Source organism: Polyodon spathula, chromosome 15, assembly GCF_017654505.1.
Source record: "Polyodon spathula isolate WHYD16114869_AA chromosome 15, ASM1765450v1, whole genome shotgun sequence".
Taxonomy (NCBI): Eukaryota; Metazoa; Chordata; class Actinopteri; order Acipenseriformes; family Polyodontidae; genus Polyodon; species Polyodon spathula.
Genome location: NC_054548.1, coordinates 11509525 through 11525406, shown reverse-complemented (window position 1 = coordinate 11525406; position 15882 = coordinate 11509525). Strand labels below are relative to the sequence as shown.

At 36.8% G+C, this 15882-nt stretch overlaps 1 protein-coding gene and 1 long non-coding RNA gene across 3 annotated transcripts; one reads left to right on the top strand and one right to left on the bottom strand.

Annotated features, from left to right (window-relative positions):
- The first annotated feature begins 753 nt into the window (after window positions 1-753).
- On the top strand, window positions 754-5221 carry LOC121327897 (inhibitor of growth protein 1-like). The gene is made up of 2 exons (XM_041272215.1): window positions 754-1218; window positions 3551-5221. Exons 1-2 carry the CDS (start codon window positions 1083-1085, stop codon window positions 4255-4257), a joined length of 843 nt encoding a protein of 280 aa, XP_041128149.1. The 5' UTR covers window positions 754-1082; the 3' UTR covers window positions 4258-5221.
- Window positions 5222-6684: 1463 nt separating this feature from the next.
- LOC121327608 lies at window positions 6685-13395 on the bottom strand. 2 transcript variants are annotated; one of them, XR_005951583.1, is made up of 4 exons: window positions 12776-13395; window positions 11944-11968; window positions 8036-8123; window positions 6685-7376 (listed from the first exon to the last, which is right to left on the bottom strand). It is a non-coding gene; the product is annotated as an uncharacterized LOC121327608 (long non-coding RNA). The 2 variants fall into 2 exon arrangements; XR_005951584.1 differs by lacking the exon at window positions 11944-11968.
- Between the last annotated feature and the right edge of the window lie 2487 nt (window positions 13396-15882).

Genomic DNA, 15882 nt, shown 5'->3' with positions numbered 1-15882 from the left:
GTTTACGTAACTTAAAATTTGGCCCAGTATAAACATTCCTCACTTCTCTAATGTTCAGCGGTTAAGCTCCCCATGTTGCTACGATACGACGCATGCCCATTAGCCGCCCCGTTCCCTTCCACTCTGATTGGTTAGAAAACGTTAGAAATGTCAAATTTAGAATGGTAACTGTTGTTTTGATTGGCTTTATTATTGTAATTCCTGGTATGGTGCTTTTACATTTGGCTGTTTAATGAAGTACGCATAGGTGTTGTAACAGATTACTCATTTTTGATTAAAGACTGTGAAAACACTTAATTCAAGCAAAAAATAAATGCCATAGTGCTGCTCAGCCCAGATATTCGCCCCCATTCCACGTAATCTAACATTCAACATTGACAACGATAAAGGGTAAATGCGCGCCTTGGTGATTATTTTTTTTAGTAGTGAACGTTTCATGAATGCTACAAGTGAACACTAACCGTACACCCACCGTACACCCATGCTGAAGTAACCTGTACACAAGACTGCACTTGAAATCAAAAAGCAGAAAACCGCATTACTCTCAATAATGTTCAATGCAAGGTGGATTGCTCCTGGACCCATTTTTAGAGCGATTTAAGAAAACATATGTTGGCATAATCCACGACCGAGCTGCCTGGTATTCAATACTATGCTACCAGGGTGAGAGAGACTCTCTTCATGAATATTCATGGGATGTAGAAGCAGCGCGTGCGCACCGAGCCATCGAGTGTTTCCCAAGTGTTTGAAACTGGTATTTGGTTTTCCACGTTGGACCAAGTGTAGCAGCAATACACACTGATCGTTGTGTTTCTTACCAGAGAAGAGAGGGCGATTGAACAACAAAAAAAAAAGGAGTAATACTGTTTTATGCTTTTCAAAAGACATCTACGTTTCTTTATTTTTCTGCGTTCAAGCGAGAGGAGTCTAGCGTAACCGACTCCAGACTGTCTCTGACAGCCATTCAATCTGCTGCCGAATTGAGGAGAGGGAGATATTTCGGTCTCATTTTTCTATATCTGATTACCAAATGTAGTTTTAATAGCGACTTTTTGTATCCCTTTGTGTTTTGTGAAAAAAAAATGCTGAGCCCTACGAATGGGGATCCGCTCCACGTTTATAACTATATGGAGGACTATTTGGACTCTATCGAGTCATTGCCTTTAGACATGCAGAGAAACGTCTCTTTAATGAGGGAAACTGACGCTAAATATCAAGGTAAGATATTAGTTTGATCTGGTTTTACATGATGTTTTCTTGTGCTATGGCAACCTTCTGATCTTCTCTAGCGTCAGGACCACCGGGCGGAACAAAAGATGATCACCTTAAACAATCTGTTTCTCTCAAATAAAAGAGAACTCATTCTTAGATAGACCCCGGGAATGTAAACTTTATTTGACAAAAAAATCTGATGCAGTTGTATTGTAAGGCCTTAACAACAAAGTGGAGATTAGACTGAAGCACAACAACATTTAGGAATGTACGATATTCATGATGGCTGTGTTGACTGTGTAGTATTGTACATGGTGTTTGTGGTGGTGGGCAGGGTTTTTCTCTCTTTAAAAAAAGGATTAGTTAGCAATTTCAAAACGGTTCGCATGTCTGCAGATTTCGACGTTTGTTTACCGTCATTATAGTACCCTAACTAGCCGGTATTCAAGATTAAACGTGTTATATAACGTTCACGCTTTAGTTTCAAGCAGCTGGGTCGTTATTTTTAAAGTTTAAAGGGAATGCATTCTACACACATTTGGTGATTTGTGTTAAACAGTAAACAGTAACTAGAAAAATGACGTTTTAAAAAAATACCGTCTGAAGGGAAACAGTCAAAGGATCGTTTGAGCTTGTCGCGGCAGTGACACGCCATGCGAGATTGTGCTGTTTTAAACTAGACGAAAATAAAGCTGTTTTTGTACTGTGTGGGGGCTGTAAAAAAATAACAAAACATAAAATCCAGGAAGGTCTTGTTCTGGGTTCTTATGCTTATAAATTCAATGTATGTTCGTGTACAGACAAGTTGTGTTTGTTTATCTCGTTACCGATTAGTTTAGTATTCACCCCTTTGTGATATTTAAAATACGTTTAAATGATTGAGCTGTCGAACGTTTACTTGTTAACTTAATGTTTATATATTTACGGGGTAATTTAGTAAAATGTAACAGCATTACATTTCTCTAAGTACAAACCCTTTTAGTTTTTTGAATGCGCCCACCGCGCTTGACTACAACTGCGTCTTCGTCCATTTAATATACACCGAACGTATTTGCATATCCCTTTTAGCCACGCCCTTGTACAATACTGATTGGTCTGAAACAGTAACCGGGTCCGGTTTTTGTTGTTTTCCTGTGTCCGATTGGTTAAGGTTATTTATTAGTTTCAGTTTAATTCCTGCCTACAAACACGTCAGTTTAGGGAGGAGCATCGAGGACTTTGCTCTGCTAGTCCCTGGTTGGTAGTTTATTGTATTAGGAGGCGGTGTTTGATTGTTACTCGATTGTTGATTGGATAGTGTGAGTGCCAATCACTCGCGTATACAAAAGCCTTTTAGGTCCAAGAACAATGCTTAATATTCCGGGCGGGCAGTGGTGTAAACCATTCAAGAGAAAGAAGCTTTTTGAAATCGAGAGAAGGTTATTGTTCTTATTATGCATTAGTTATAATATAAGTGGTATATTTGTCTGGTAGTAATTGCGCACAAAATATTGCCCATAGGTATTTTTCTTTTCACAATTAAACTCGAAAGCTTTTTTTTTTTTTTTTTTTTTGTGCCGTTCATATTTTAGTGCATGCACGTCAAGGAATCCAGAGCATTACGTCAATTTACAATAATCGCAAGATTTTAGTTTTTAATATTGCCTTATTTATTTAGCAAAATGGAGTGGTGTGCACTGTTCTGGAACTGTGTGTGTTCTGTAATAAAAATAAATAAATGGAACACCATTCCCAGAAAGTGTTGGCTTCTATTGCCACCAATTCTCTTAACGCAACAGACGGAAGAGGTGGTATATGATATTGTTAGCGCGGATAATTGACCTGCGGCGCCTAACAATATTATGGCATTAGGATAAATAAGACACAAGGATTAGCGTGTCTGACAATCACAAGCACCTCTAATTTTATTGTTTTGCTTCACTCTCTTGCACACCATTGGATGCATATTTACCCGTGCTGTTTGTGACTTTGCCTCCATTGTTATGGATAACCGTGTGAGTTTGTAGTTAGCTTGGGGATCTTCACAAAGAATGTAATTTACACGATTTCATTAAATAATAAAACATCTGAAGGACATTGATTAGCGCAAATAATTGAGTGTCAGATTCTTTTGAGTATAAGAATGTAGGGAATGTTTCACTTCCCAATAAAGCTGTACATTTTATTGATAAACGTTTAAACTTTATTTTTATTTTGGTTTACCATTTAAACGTTTCAGCTTTTTTGTATGTAGGTCATGGTGATAGACTTGTACCTGATGGCTCTAATTCAATTCATACTGCCATATGCTAGGGAATATGTATGTGACTGACTGGCACACTTGTTTTCCTTCCTGCAGAGATTTTAAAGGAGCTAGATGAGAATTATGAGAAGCACAAGAAAGAGACAGACCCGGTGCAGAAGAAGAGACTGCTGCAAAGCATCCAGAGAGCGCTGATCCGCAGCCAGGAGCTGGGGGATGAGAAGATCCAGATAGTGAGTCAGATGGTGGAGCAGGTGGAGAACCGAACTCGGCAGGTGGACAGTCACGTGGAGCTCTTTGAGACTTGCCAGGAGCCCAGCGAAAGCACAGTCACCCCAGGAAAAACTAGCCAAGAGAAATCCAGAAACGAGACTGTGAGCATGAACGAGAAGCCCAGCAGTAAGAGATCCAGACGGCAGAGGAACAATGAAAATCGGGAGAACGCATCCAACAATCACGAACATGGGGAAGAGATCACAATGGGAACGCCCAAGGAGAAGAAAGCAAAAACGTCCAAGAAGAAGAAGCGATCAAAGGCCAAGGCGGAGAGAGAGGCTTCCCCCGCAGACCTACCCATTGACCCCAACGAGCCAACCTACTGCCTGTGTAACCAGGTCTCTTATGGGGAAATGATCGGCTGTGATAACGACGAATGTCCGATTGAGTGGTTCCACTTCTCTTGTGTGGCACTTAACCATAAACCCAAAGGTAAATGGTACTGCCCCAAATGCAGAGGGGAGAATGAGAAAACAATGGACAAATCTCTTGAGAAATCAAAAAAAGAAAGGGCTTCCAACAGGTAGTTTCACCCCAATCCAAGGTAGTCTTTACATAGTATAAAGGAAACATATTTATGATGAGGGTCATCATTCATTGAAGTGCAAGGATTGTTAAAATTGAAACTCTAAGAATGGTCCAGATATTCAGAGGCATATTTGAAAGTGCTGAATGGGTCTAGCGCTACCAGCCTCCTTTTAAAGATTGGTCAGATCACAATGAGTTGTGGGCATTACTCAGTTGACCTAAACAGCAGCTGTATTGATTGTACCAAATAGCTAAAGAACTAACTTTAAAGGATTCTGCACAACCTGGAATATTTGAATGTGGAAAATAATTAAACACAGCTGCTGTTTAGATCACTTGGTCAATCTGCAATGTTCATTTACATCACTTAAACTAGCGATGGGAGGCACCATAACATTTTTCTCAGTAGTTTTCAGATTTACAAATCAATAATGCCACTATTATTGAACTTACAATCATTTCCTTTCCTACTTGCAAAAAAGTATATCTCTGGGTTTGTGTTTTTTTTTTTTTTTAAAAAAACAAAATTGTTTAAACTGTTGCTATATTTAATGTGCCAGTATTTTAATGCAGCACATTCAGCTAGTGGTGTCATTATATATATATATATATATATATATATATATATATATATATATATATATATATATATATATATATATATATATATATATATATATATATATATAGTCTTTCAAAAAGACTACCACTCTTAAGTATTTATACAATTACCTAGTAATGGGTATCAGTACTGCTTTTAATTGAGTAAATGAACATATCAGTACTATCTTATCCTCCTTAACCGTTGGGCCACATCAAAAAAGTTATAAAAATGATTTGCTTTTAAGGAAATAACCCCACCATGGCACAAACATTAATGCAGCAATCGTTTATTTGAGGTCAAAAGTCTTGTTAAATACAGCATTTTTGTACTTACCTTGCACACTAAAGGTTTTTTTTTTTTTTTTTTTTTTTTTAATGTAAATATATGAAAGCCAACTGGTCATTTCAAAAATAAAAATAGTACCTAAGAATACAAATGTTTTCTGGTATATGTTGTTTTTAAATAAATAAATAAATAAATAAATAATGTGAAATTGCACTTCCTGTATTATAAACCTAATTGGCAACATTGTAATTGTGTAACTGTACAGGTGTGATACCAACAATATTAAATAGAACAAAAGAACAACTACATATTTGAATTTGTCAAAGTGCTTGATTACACTAATGGGTATTGGAAATGTTCAAGTCTCCTTTTGCAATCGCATTTTTCAGAAATACTGTACCTTATGAATCCATTAAGCGTTCATGTCTGATGCAGGAGCCGTTTCCTACAAGACAGTGACGTGGCAACACAATGAACGGCATGGTTAATTATCTACAAGTAATGGCTGCTGCAGAGTTGAGGTCACTTGTGCTGTCCCAACACCCAGACAAGTTTATGGTTATTCAAGCTGCTGTTGACCAGTCAAAACCCATCTTTACAATCTGCATCATTATGCTTGATTGCATGATGCGTTTGTTTAGTGATTTACTTGCTGAATTTAGGGTTACCTATTAGGGGGTGCTTGTTTGAATCTCTATTGATTCCTTGTCCACTGCCACTCAAATATAACATTTCTTGTAAGCTCGGGACTGTTTCACAAACTTTAAACTATGCAGGTGTATGATAATATGCCTTTAATCTCCTATTTAAAATGGTTGCCTGGCAGCCATCTTGTAGGTTTTGTTTCTGGTAGTGTCTTCAAAATGGCTGAGTGAAATTTCCCAGACACATAGTACTGCAGATTTTATTTATTATGACAGTCATGTTGCCCCTTTTTATGTACTTGTTTGGAGTACTGGCCTGTACAGTTTCGATGCACAGGTGCCACTGGGTTGGGAATAGCACCCGTTAGCCTAGTTTTTTTTTTTCTTTGTGAAATTCATGTTGCCTATTACTTGATCGTCACATTTGTTGGGCATTATTTTAAAATCATGCAGTGGTACCAGTTGTCCTACATATTTTTGTCGTGTAGAGTTGGTGCTGTTTATTATATTAACCTTTACATACAAAACACTAGGTTTCAGGACCTGCAAGGCCTCTTCTTTTGTTGTAAGTGCTAGTTGTTACTAAGGTAACATTGTCAGTAATAATAGTTCTATTTGACTTTTGTAGTAAGTTTCAGGTTGTTTTATGAAAATGTACTTGCAGCAATGTTATTAGTGGTAACAGACAAAGACACAGTAGTATAGATAGCCCAAAACTGCATTTTCATTCAAGACAATGGTTTAATACATGGTATTACCCCTCCGACTCCCCACCCGTGGGAATGCAAATAGCATCATCTTTGGGAAAGTCTAGTCAGAAGTAGTCTTTAATGAATATAGAAATAATAATAATAAAAAAAAAAAAAAAAAAAACACTTGTTTATTAAGGGTATTTTGTTGTTTTTTTTTTTTTGTTTTTTTTTTTTATAAGCGCGCTGAAAAAAATCACCAGTGCAAAATCTATACAACTTCAAACGTATAAACAGCAAGTACATAAAGTGTTCATACAAATATTATAGCCCACAACACAGCTGGACTCATTTTTATCATTGGCTTGTGCTTTACAGTAGAAATGACACACAGAGAGATACAGGACAGCATACAAACAGAATGCATTAAGAACACAGGCGGCATGCTGGAAGTGTGCTATACCAGTCTTACATTTACACAGTAAATAAAAATTCTCCTCAAACAAAGTTTCACACAGACAGACTTGGATGTACAAACCTGTACAGATTTAATGGGCACTCCCTCTAAGAAAATCAAGTACAGCTACAACGAAAGTTCTGCAGGCAAATTATAACTAATCAACTGGGTGGCACAACTTTCCTAATGTGTGCATGCTCACATGAGTGATCTTTTGAGTGTGTGATGCAGCTTGTGTCCATATAGAGAAGCACAATTCTGAGGGGCAAGGTGCTCAGAACTAGTTTAGTGTTCTTGAAAAATGACTTGGTCAGTTGTCTCTCCAGCTTTGCTCCACTATTGCTGAAACCCACTTTTCGTATTCTCTTTTGTTGTCCTGGTAAAGCTGAGCAGCTTGGCTGTTTGCTGGACTGTTTGGATTGGGTTCATCCAGTAAGGGCTGCAAAGACAATTATATATATATATATATATATATATATATATATATATATATATATATACAGATAGATAGTATCTTCTACCCAGGAAACTTACAAAGTAATAGGACCTCAATAAGTCGGACACATTACGGTCAGAGGTCAAAGTCACCAATACATTTTGCATGAACTGGAGAATCGCAGAATACAGTTAAGTACAGAGTGTAAAGCCAATATCTCAAAGTATTATAAGAGACCAATATGGCAGCCATTCAAGGTCACAGCAAAAGGTACCAATAGATTTTACCCCAAAAAATTCCACAACAATGAAAATATGAGGATGAAATTTGAAATGGTTTATGAGACATTAGAAGTTGAAATAGCAGAAGATTGTACATATGCTTCCTTCAGGGGATACTTTTCATGAAGTGATTATCACTGGTAGGATTTTTCCCTCACATTAACAGACATACATTATGGTCAACAGTTGTCTGGTGTTGTTTTTCCAGCAATTTATTTTCAACTAAACAAATATTGAACAAGACTAAAAAGCATTACAATGAAACATCTAATAAATAAACATCTATATTTGATATCTAAAGTTCTAAACAAATACTGTTGTTTAAATTGATTGTCTGATGGGTTGTAATTAACCATTATCAAATATTAGCACAGTACCAACCTGTGCGGAGGTCAGAATAGAAGATATGTCAAGGTTGGGCTCCAGCGATTCTGCAGAATATCAAGGCATATGCTACCATCTGCATACGCTGTAAACACAAAATATTTTATAGATCTGTAAACAACTGTTTTACACATACAGTACATGTAACAAATGTGCTATATTCAGCATACACAACTGGAGGGTTTTGTTTTGTGAATGCCAAACGTTCATGTTATGTGTTATGTGGGTTGAAGAACATACTTCTTTCTGCACTAAAATGGACAGCGATTTCAGATTTGTATATTAAAATCTGTTGACAAATTAGAGAGGGCAATAGACACCACTGGTTCAAATGGGTCTAAGGTTGAAGTACCTACATACATGTTTAAAGAGACGACATTTATGTCATCTAAAAGCTAAGTTGTTTAAAACTGAAAGTGGTTTAATCTGGAACTTCGGCGCTCAGATAAGACTGAAATCAATGAATTGTTTTGATGAAAGACCATTTAACTTATCAATAACAAATAATGTAATGCTTTTTGCCAGCATTTAAATGAATAGTAAGGATTGCTCACCAAAACAAACCAAACTACAGCAATAACTTTCAAAATTTAAATATAAAATTACAGAAATCAAACATTTTACAGTTTCATATTTAAAATGTTATATTTCTAAAGTTACTGCTTTATGTTCTACAGTAAGGAAGTAATAGCATACTATTTGGGTGAAACATTTTTTAAACAGCTCTAACTGTTGGGGGTTTGTTTGGGTATTCTTCAGTAAACTCTACTGTTAGTTTAAAAGTTCCTGTTGGAATGAGAGACAACATTATACAATATATTAACAAACAGACAAAAACATGAAACCTACAATACTTTAAAAATGTGCTTACAAGGGCAGTAATTCAATTCATTGGTATTTTATTAGAAATGACAGACTTTACACATTAAAAGTATGATGCTGACAAACAATATGGTTTGCTGATCAATAGAAATACAAATTTTAAACTTTTCCAGGATCTGCATAAGAAAGTACCAGTGAGTAACCTCCCATAAAAATGTAGGACACTCAATCCTCAACATTTAAAATGTTAATTATGACCATTGCATTAAATTTGGCTTAAAGATAGGCCTAAATAGCCAAATAAATTAATTGAAACAAATTTTTACATCCTAAATCAAGATATATGTATGTCGTAGATAAAAAGCATTAGGCTGACTTTTATGGAACCTACTTTATAAATTAATATCTGACTTGTAATTTGTTACAGTTCAAACCTCCCACTCTGCTATAGAGCATGAATATTATCCCGTCGAACATATGTGAACAGGGATGACGTCAGACCAGAAACACACTCAACAAGGACTGGCGGGTGAAAACTGAGCCGTGGCACTCAGTACATTTATTAATAAATAAACAAACAAGGCACAAAACAAAAAGGCGTGTTGGCCAAACAAATAAACAAATAATAAACAGCAACAAAACAAGTATTGTGCTGGTGTATAAACCAGCACGCTGGCAATTGTTATGTTCCTTTTACTTTAAACTCACGTCTCTCCTCTGACACTCTACCTTGAGCGCAGACAGCTGCAGGCTTTTATATTCTGGCCAAGGGGTTAACAAGCTATTAATTAATTACCTTATTACCCCTCGGACACAGTCTGCACAATATTAACACGGATGCGTGACTGTCAGCTAGTTATATAATCAGTAGCTGATCAGTCACGCATCCTCACAAGGTTTTTAAAAATCAAGTACAAAAACACGGCTTTTCGCCATCACATTTATACATATAAATATAATCGTATATCCTGATTAGGGCTCATGGCCTTTCTTTTCATCAGTATGCTGATGACAGACAGCTACATTTGTAAATATGTAATGAACAGGATTTTAATACTTTGTCTGCCTGCCTACATGACATTACTGGCTGGATGTCTGCAAACTGGCTTAAACTCAACCCAGACAAAACCGAGTTCTTACTAGTTGGATCAGAATCTAAACTAAAATCCGAGACTCATGGCATCTACCATTAATGGAACCCATCCTCTATTTGTAAACACAGTTAGGAGTCTAGGCATAGTGCTGGATAATTCTCTGTCATTTTATTCCGCAGATGAGGCATGTAGTGAAAACCTGCTTTTTTCATCTGCGGATAATAAAAAACATCAAACCATTTTTGTCTGTCAGAGATTGTGCTACTATCCTGAATGCTCTGGTGACAGCTCGCCTTGACTATGGCAATGCTCAGTATGTGGGATTGCCGTGGTCTAGGACTAGGCAGCTCCAGAGCATCCAGAATGCCTCAAAAGCTCTCTACCAACAACGGCCAAAATACTTGGCTGAAAAACTGCAGATTTACAACCCAAATAGGAATCTGAAGTCTTCAAATACTATGATCTTGCGCCAGCCACGTTTTAAATTAAAATAGTTTGGTGCTCGAGCATTCTCAGTCATTGGTCCAAGGATCTGGAATGCTCTTCCAGCTGAACTCTGCCTCACCTCATGAGATTATTCAATTCAGAAAAAAACTAAAAACATTTTTTGTTTAATAAATTGCGTTAAATCTGGAAGTCTATTAAGTTCTATTTCGATATCGTTATGTTTGTTGTGTGTAGGTTTTGTGCTTGTTTTATTTAATATTTGCTTTTATATATGTTGCATAGATTCTAGACCGGCTGATATGTAAGACTGTGTTTAGGACATTGTACAGCGCTCTGAAATCACTTTGTGATCTGATTTGCTTTAGAAATTATATCAATAAAATAAAAATAAAATAATATAAAACAATAATAAACAATGGGGCAGGACATTCCGCCACACATATTACAATACAATGTATTTAAATTAATTGATGTAATAATTTTTTTTATTTATAACTTTATCCCTCCATAAAGAAATCCTCATTTACAAGAGGGCCCTGGGGTGCTGCAGTATATATTCTGGTGGATAAAATCAACCACTTTAGTCTATAATTACAGAAATGCAAAATACATCTGGAAAGAAAATTTTGTAAAATTAATCCAGGATGAGGCCTGCACATTATACAACAGTAAGTTTAAGTAAGACAATGTACAATAAGGAGGAAAACCAAAACAAAGTTCAACTCAACATTGGAATGTCATCATGAACAAATTATTCATTCATCTGGAAAGAAAATTTTGTAAAATTAATCCAGGATGAGGCCTGCACATTATACAACAGTAAGTTTAAGTAAGACAATGTACAATAAGGAGGAAAACCAAAACAAAGTTCAACTCAACATTGGAATGTCATCATGAACAAATTATTCATTCATGTGAGATAGTCCATTTACCCAAAAGTGGGCGCAACACACACACACACACACACACTTTTTTCACATTTTGTTGTGTCAGTGCCTCAGAGTTTCATGCATTTAAGAGGATTTTTTTCCACTTATCCACAAACCATACTCAATACTGTTAAGGGGAAAAAAGCTTTTATTGAGAAAAAATTATATATTAAAAATACAAAACTGAAAGATCATAACTGGATAAGTCTCAACCCCCCTGAGTTAATACTTGGTGGAAGCACCTTAGGCAGCATTTAGGGCTGTGAGTCTGTTGGGATAGGTCTGCACCAGCTTTTCACACCTAGATTTGGCAATATTTGGCCATTCTTCTTTACAAAACTGTTCAAGCTCTGTCAAGTTCCTTGGGAAGTGTTGATGGACAGCAATCTTCAAATCATGCCACAAGTTTTCGACTGGATTTAGGTCGGGGCTCTGACTGGGCCACTCATGGACATTTACCCTTTTGTTCCTTAGCCACTGAATTATTATATTACATATGAAACACATTTTTATACATTTGGCAAGTACTCATGAGTCTAATGCACCACAAAACATATTCTACCTAGTTAGCAGAGCACAAAATCTAAAGCACATATCCAATAAAGATGCCTACCGTCTTCATACGTGTCCCTTCAGGCCTGAAGTAAAAAATAAAATAATAAAAAAAGGATTCAATTTCAAATCGATTAAAATACTTAAAACAAATACCATTTTAAATACTGTGTCCACAATATACAGTATTTAAAACGGTATTTATCTGAATTGATTATATTTTTTTCTTTTTACCAGAAAGGTATCGTTGTTTTTCAATGCCCTCTAACTCACAGCTGGCGTTGAAGTTGCAATGAACAATGACGAAAAGTTAATGAACATAAACATGAATAGTTCAATGAAAATTGGAACGTGGCCTTAAGACCTATATGTCATGAGATTAGTTAACACTGTATATCAAACTGACACGTTTACAGTATTTATTTATTGCACGCACATAGCGTTTTTTATACAAACGTATAGCAAAGCACTGTCTAGTACATAGCAGGAAAAAAATGAACAAACCACGATACATTTGTATAAAATATCCCACACGTACAACTGCCACAATCAGACCATTTAAATAAATAACAAACAACAGTATACACATAATCATAATACAAAAGCAGCAATTTTAAAGTTACTTTAAAAACCCATTAAGATAAGAAAGCCATTTTATAAAAGTGCGTTTTCAGTCTTGACTTGAAAATTGTAACGGTCCCAGCTTCCCCGACAAACGAAGGCAGAGCATTCCATAAATTAACTCTACAAGAAAATAACATTGTTCTCATCAAGATACATGCAAAACTATGACCACACTATAACTACCACACTGTAATTGGGACTATAGTTTAAATCGTTGCTTCAGAAAGCATAGAAAGAAATATTACTATATATATAAAAATAGAACTCACCAGTGCGTCTTTATTTACCCAAATATGACGTCATTCCACAGCAGGGTGTTGTTTTCTGAGGGTGCTCCACTCACACCAACAGGAGGGCCTTCTAACCTTAAATAAAGATGCAACAACACTTATTGATCATGTCCGATCTTGCACGAAATATATGAATTCATGGTCTCTGTTATTTACAAAATGTTTCCATTGTTTCTCCCTGAGTGAATTATACATCAGAAACTGGTTGAAAGCGCAGTTTGCATCTCATTCCTGCCTTGCCACTGGGTCACTCGTTTTAGTAAAACCGAAAAATAGATACGTTTCTGCTTTGCTTGTAGCTGGCTGGCTGGCTGGTGGGGGGGTCAATAAATCACGATTAAACTGAAAAAGCTTGTGTTTTTATTGTTTTATTTTATTTTTCTACACTAGCACCTATTTACCTGAGGGACTTGATTTGTACATAAATACATACATAAATAAATAAATAAGGCACTGCATCTAAAAAAAAAATCTTGAGTGTACTATTAAATAAAAAATAAATGTACAATACTTTATAAACACATAACAGTAAGCTATATACGCTACTGTGTATTGTATACGTACTAATTATAACCGATAAGGCGTCGGTAGAACTAACGATTTACCATGACGTTGACATTGCTAGATGGTGGCCATGTTTGTCAGTGTCAGTGTCATAAAAAGACAGCTGCTGTCAAAAACAGCCAAGCCACCCCCCACCTTTATCAAAGGACAACCCGAGTACACGACCCTTGCTAGAGTTTCTTTACCGTTTAAAATATCATACTAGAGTTGACATCAATTCTAACCCCTAATTTATTAAACAATAACAGCTACACCCATCCCCTCCCACTCTCCCTCCGTCCGCCATACGGAAATAATTCATGCAAATTTGTGAGAACGGCAAAAATTGAAAATCACAACTCCGTCACTGTAAAGCAAAACGGGGGCGCCGAGCTTAATGGGAAAACGTAACTTCCGAAAAATACATTTTGAATTACATGTACTCAAGCATTAACGTTTCAAATAAAATATGCTATTTGTGACGTCCCGCAAGTCAAAAAGGCAATTTCACTAAACACACTGAACCCCCCCTATTTTGGGCAAGTCAGTCAGTCACCGCAGAGGCGGGCGGTGCAAGTTAGTCACGTGGTTTGAGAGAGGGTAGGTGGGGGGGGGGGGTCCCTCCTCAATGTTCATGGTTTTGTGACGTTATGTTATAAATACGAGGTGGTAAGTACTACATGACAGCGATGGTGTTTTTTAGTGATCAGGCGGGACTCCTGCCAAATATTGATTTAAGAGGGTTTATTGCTGATGTTCTTGAACAGAAAAACTAAAAAGTAGAAATAAACTAAAAAAAGAAAAGTTTTTGGGGAGTACCTACCGTTTACTTCAAGAACTAAAACTGGACAGTGCAAGATTATTCCAGTGTTTCAGAATGAATGAACGGTGATCAGTTCGAGAAGATGCTTGATATGGTGGGACCAAATTTGCATTAAAATCATCTATAAGATACCACAAAATTATACGTGATTACGTGTTTCGGTGATTATAAAATGCATTCTATGGTAAAATGTTGCCTGTTGGTACAGATTTGGAAGCCCGGGATTCTTTTGGTACTTTTGTAAATGTACACCAGTTTAACTGCCCTCCCCAAGATGGCCGCACATGTCAGACTGTATGCATAATGTATGCGCCATCTTGTTGAGGTCACGTTTGTCAGCCATCTTAACGCCTCCGTCTTTCGAGAGGCTATTTTTTCCACCATACATCGCCCTCACCCTGTTACACGCACAGACCTTGGTGTCCTTGGTGATTTATAAGCATACAATTTTAAACTCGTTCAGTTTCCTGAAGTACTGTCCCACCTCCACAGCCGCTGTTAAATAAACATTAAAGGTCACAAAGGTGAATCTGTAAAACTGTTTCTATCAATTGAAGGAACTGCTGGGCCTCTTAGTGAAACGTCAGGAGATAGGGCTAGGCATGGGTATCATGAGGATGATCTAGAACAGATAGGTATAATTCTTTTTGGGGGATCAACATACGACTACCTTACCATACTATACAGGGATAGAACATCCTCAGGTGCCATAAACAATCCTGTTTTTTGTTTGTTAAGTATAAATATTGTATTACATTGAAATCTGCAGGACTTAAATAGCCTGAGTTAAGTTCAAGAACATGCACTGAAGATGCCATCATTTTCTGCAGTGCATGTACAGGACATCCATTCTAGAGAAGGTACTGCTAAACAGCTGTAGGGGACAAGAATGCTACCAGTTGAAGCTGCTTTCTCATCATCCTTTACCCTTATTCATTCCATTCTTTTTTGGTATTGTTTGTATTTCATTGTGAAGTCATCAGCTTGGGCTCCAAAAGTTGCCATGTAAGAATGCATCCACTGTATTGCCGGTCTGCTCTATACAGTATGTCCCAATTACAAGATAAACACTTGTTTTTGTGTTTTCAGAACTCAGTGATAAGCATCCATGACAAGGACAGTGTTGAAACTGGTCTGTGGATGTCAGTGGGTGTTTTATCCTGTATTGCTGCCTTTAAAGGGGGTTGGTTGTGTATGGTGATGTAAAAAGGACACACCTGCAGATTCTGAAGAACATTGTTGAAAAGGCTGAACCATCACTGCCCTTGCCACTTCTAAAATAGTTATCATAACATTCAGACATACTGTATAGGTTTAAAGAGAATATGTTTAGGGCCCGATTGGAGCAAAAAAAACTTACACTGAACAGGGATGGAAATATGACTCCCATTGCATAGCAGTTTGAGCCACTCCTGGTTTTACTATGAGTTTAAGAAGACATGCTGTGGCTAATCAAAGTCGCAATAAAACCTGCAAGACGGAAACCGCTATGCAATAGGGGTCTGATTTCCATCCCTGCAATAGAATAGTTGCCAATCTGACGAAAAAGATGGGGGTCGATAAGGCCTGCATTTGCATAGTACTATATATAATTGGTTTATACATACTTTGCTTAACTTTGAAGGAGGCCAGTGTTGTTAGTTTCTTAGAACCATTGCCAAAAAAGCAGCTTTAGAATACGTTGTATACTAGCATTTTACATGGAGAAGTATTCTGGTCC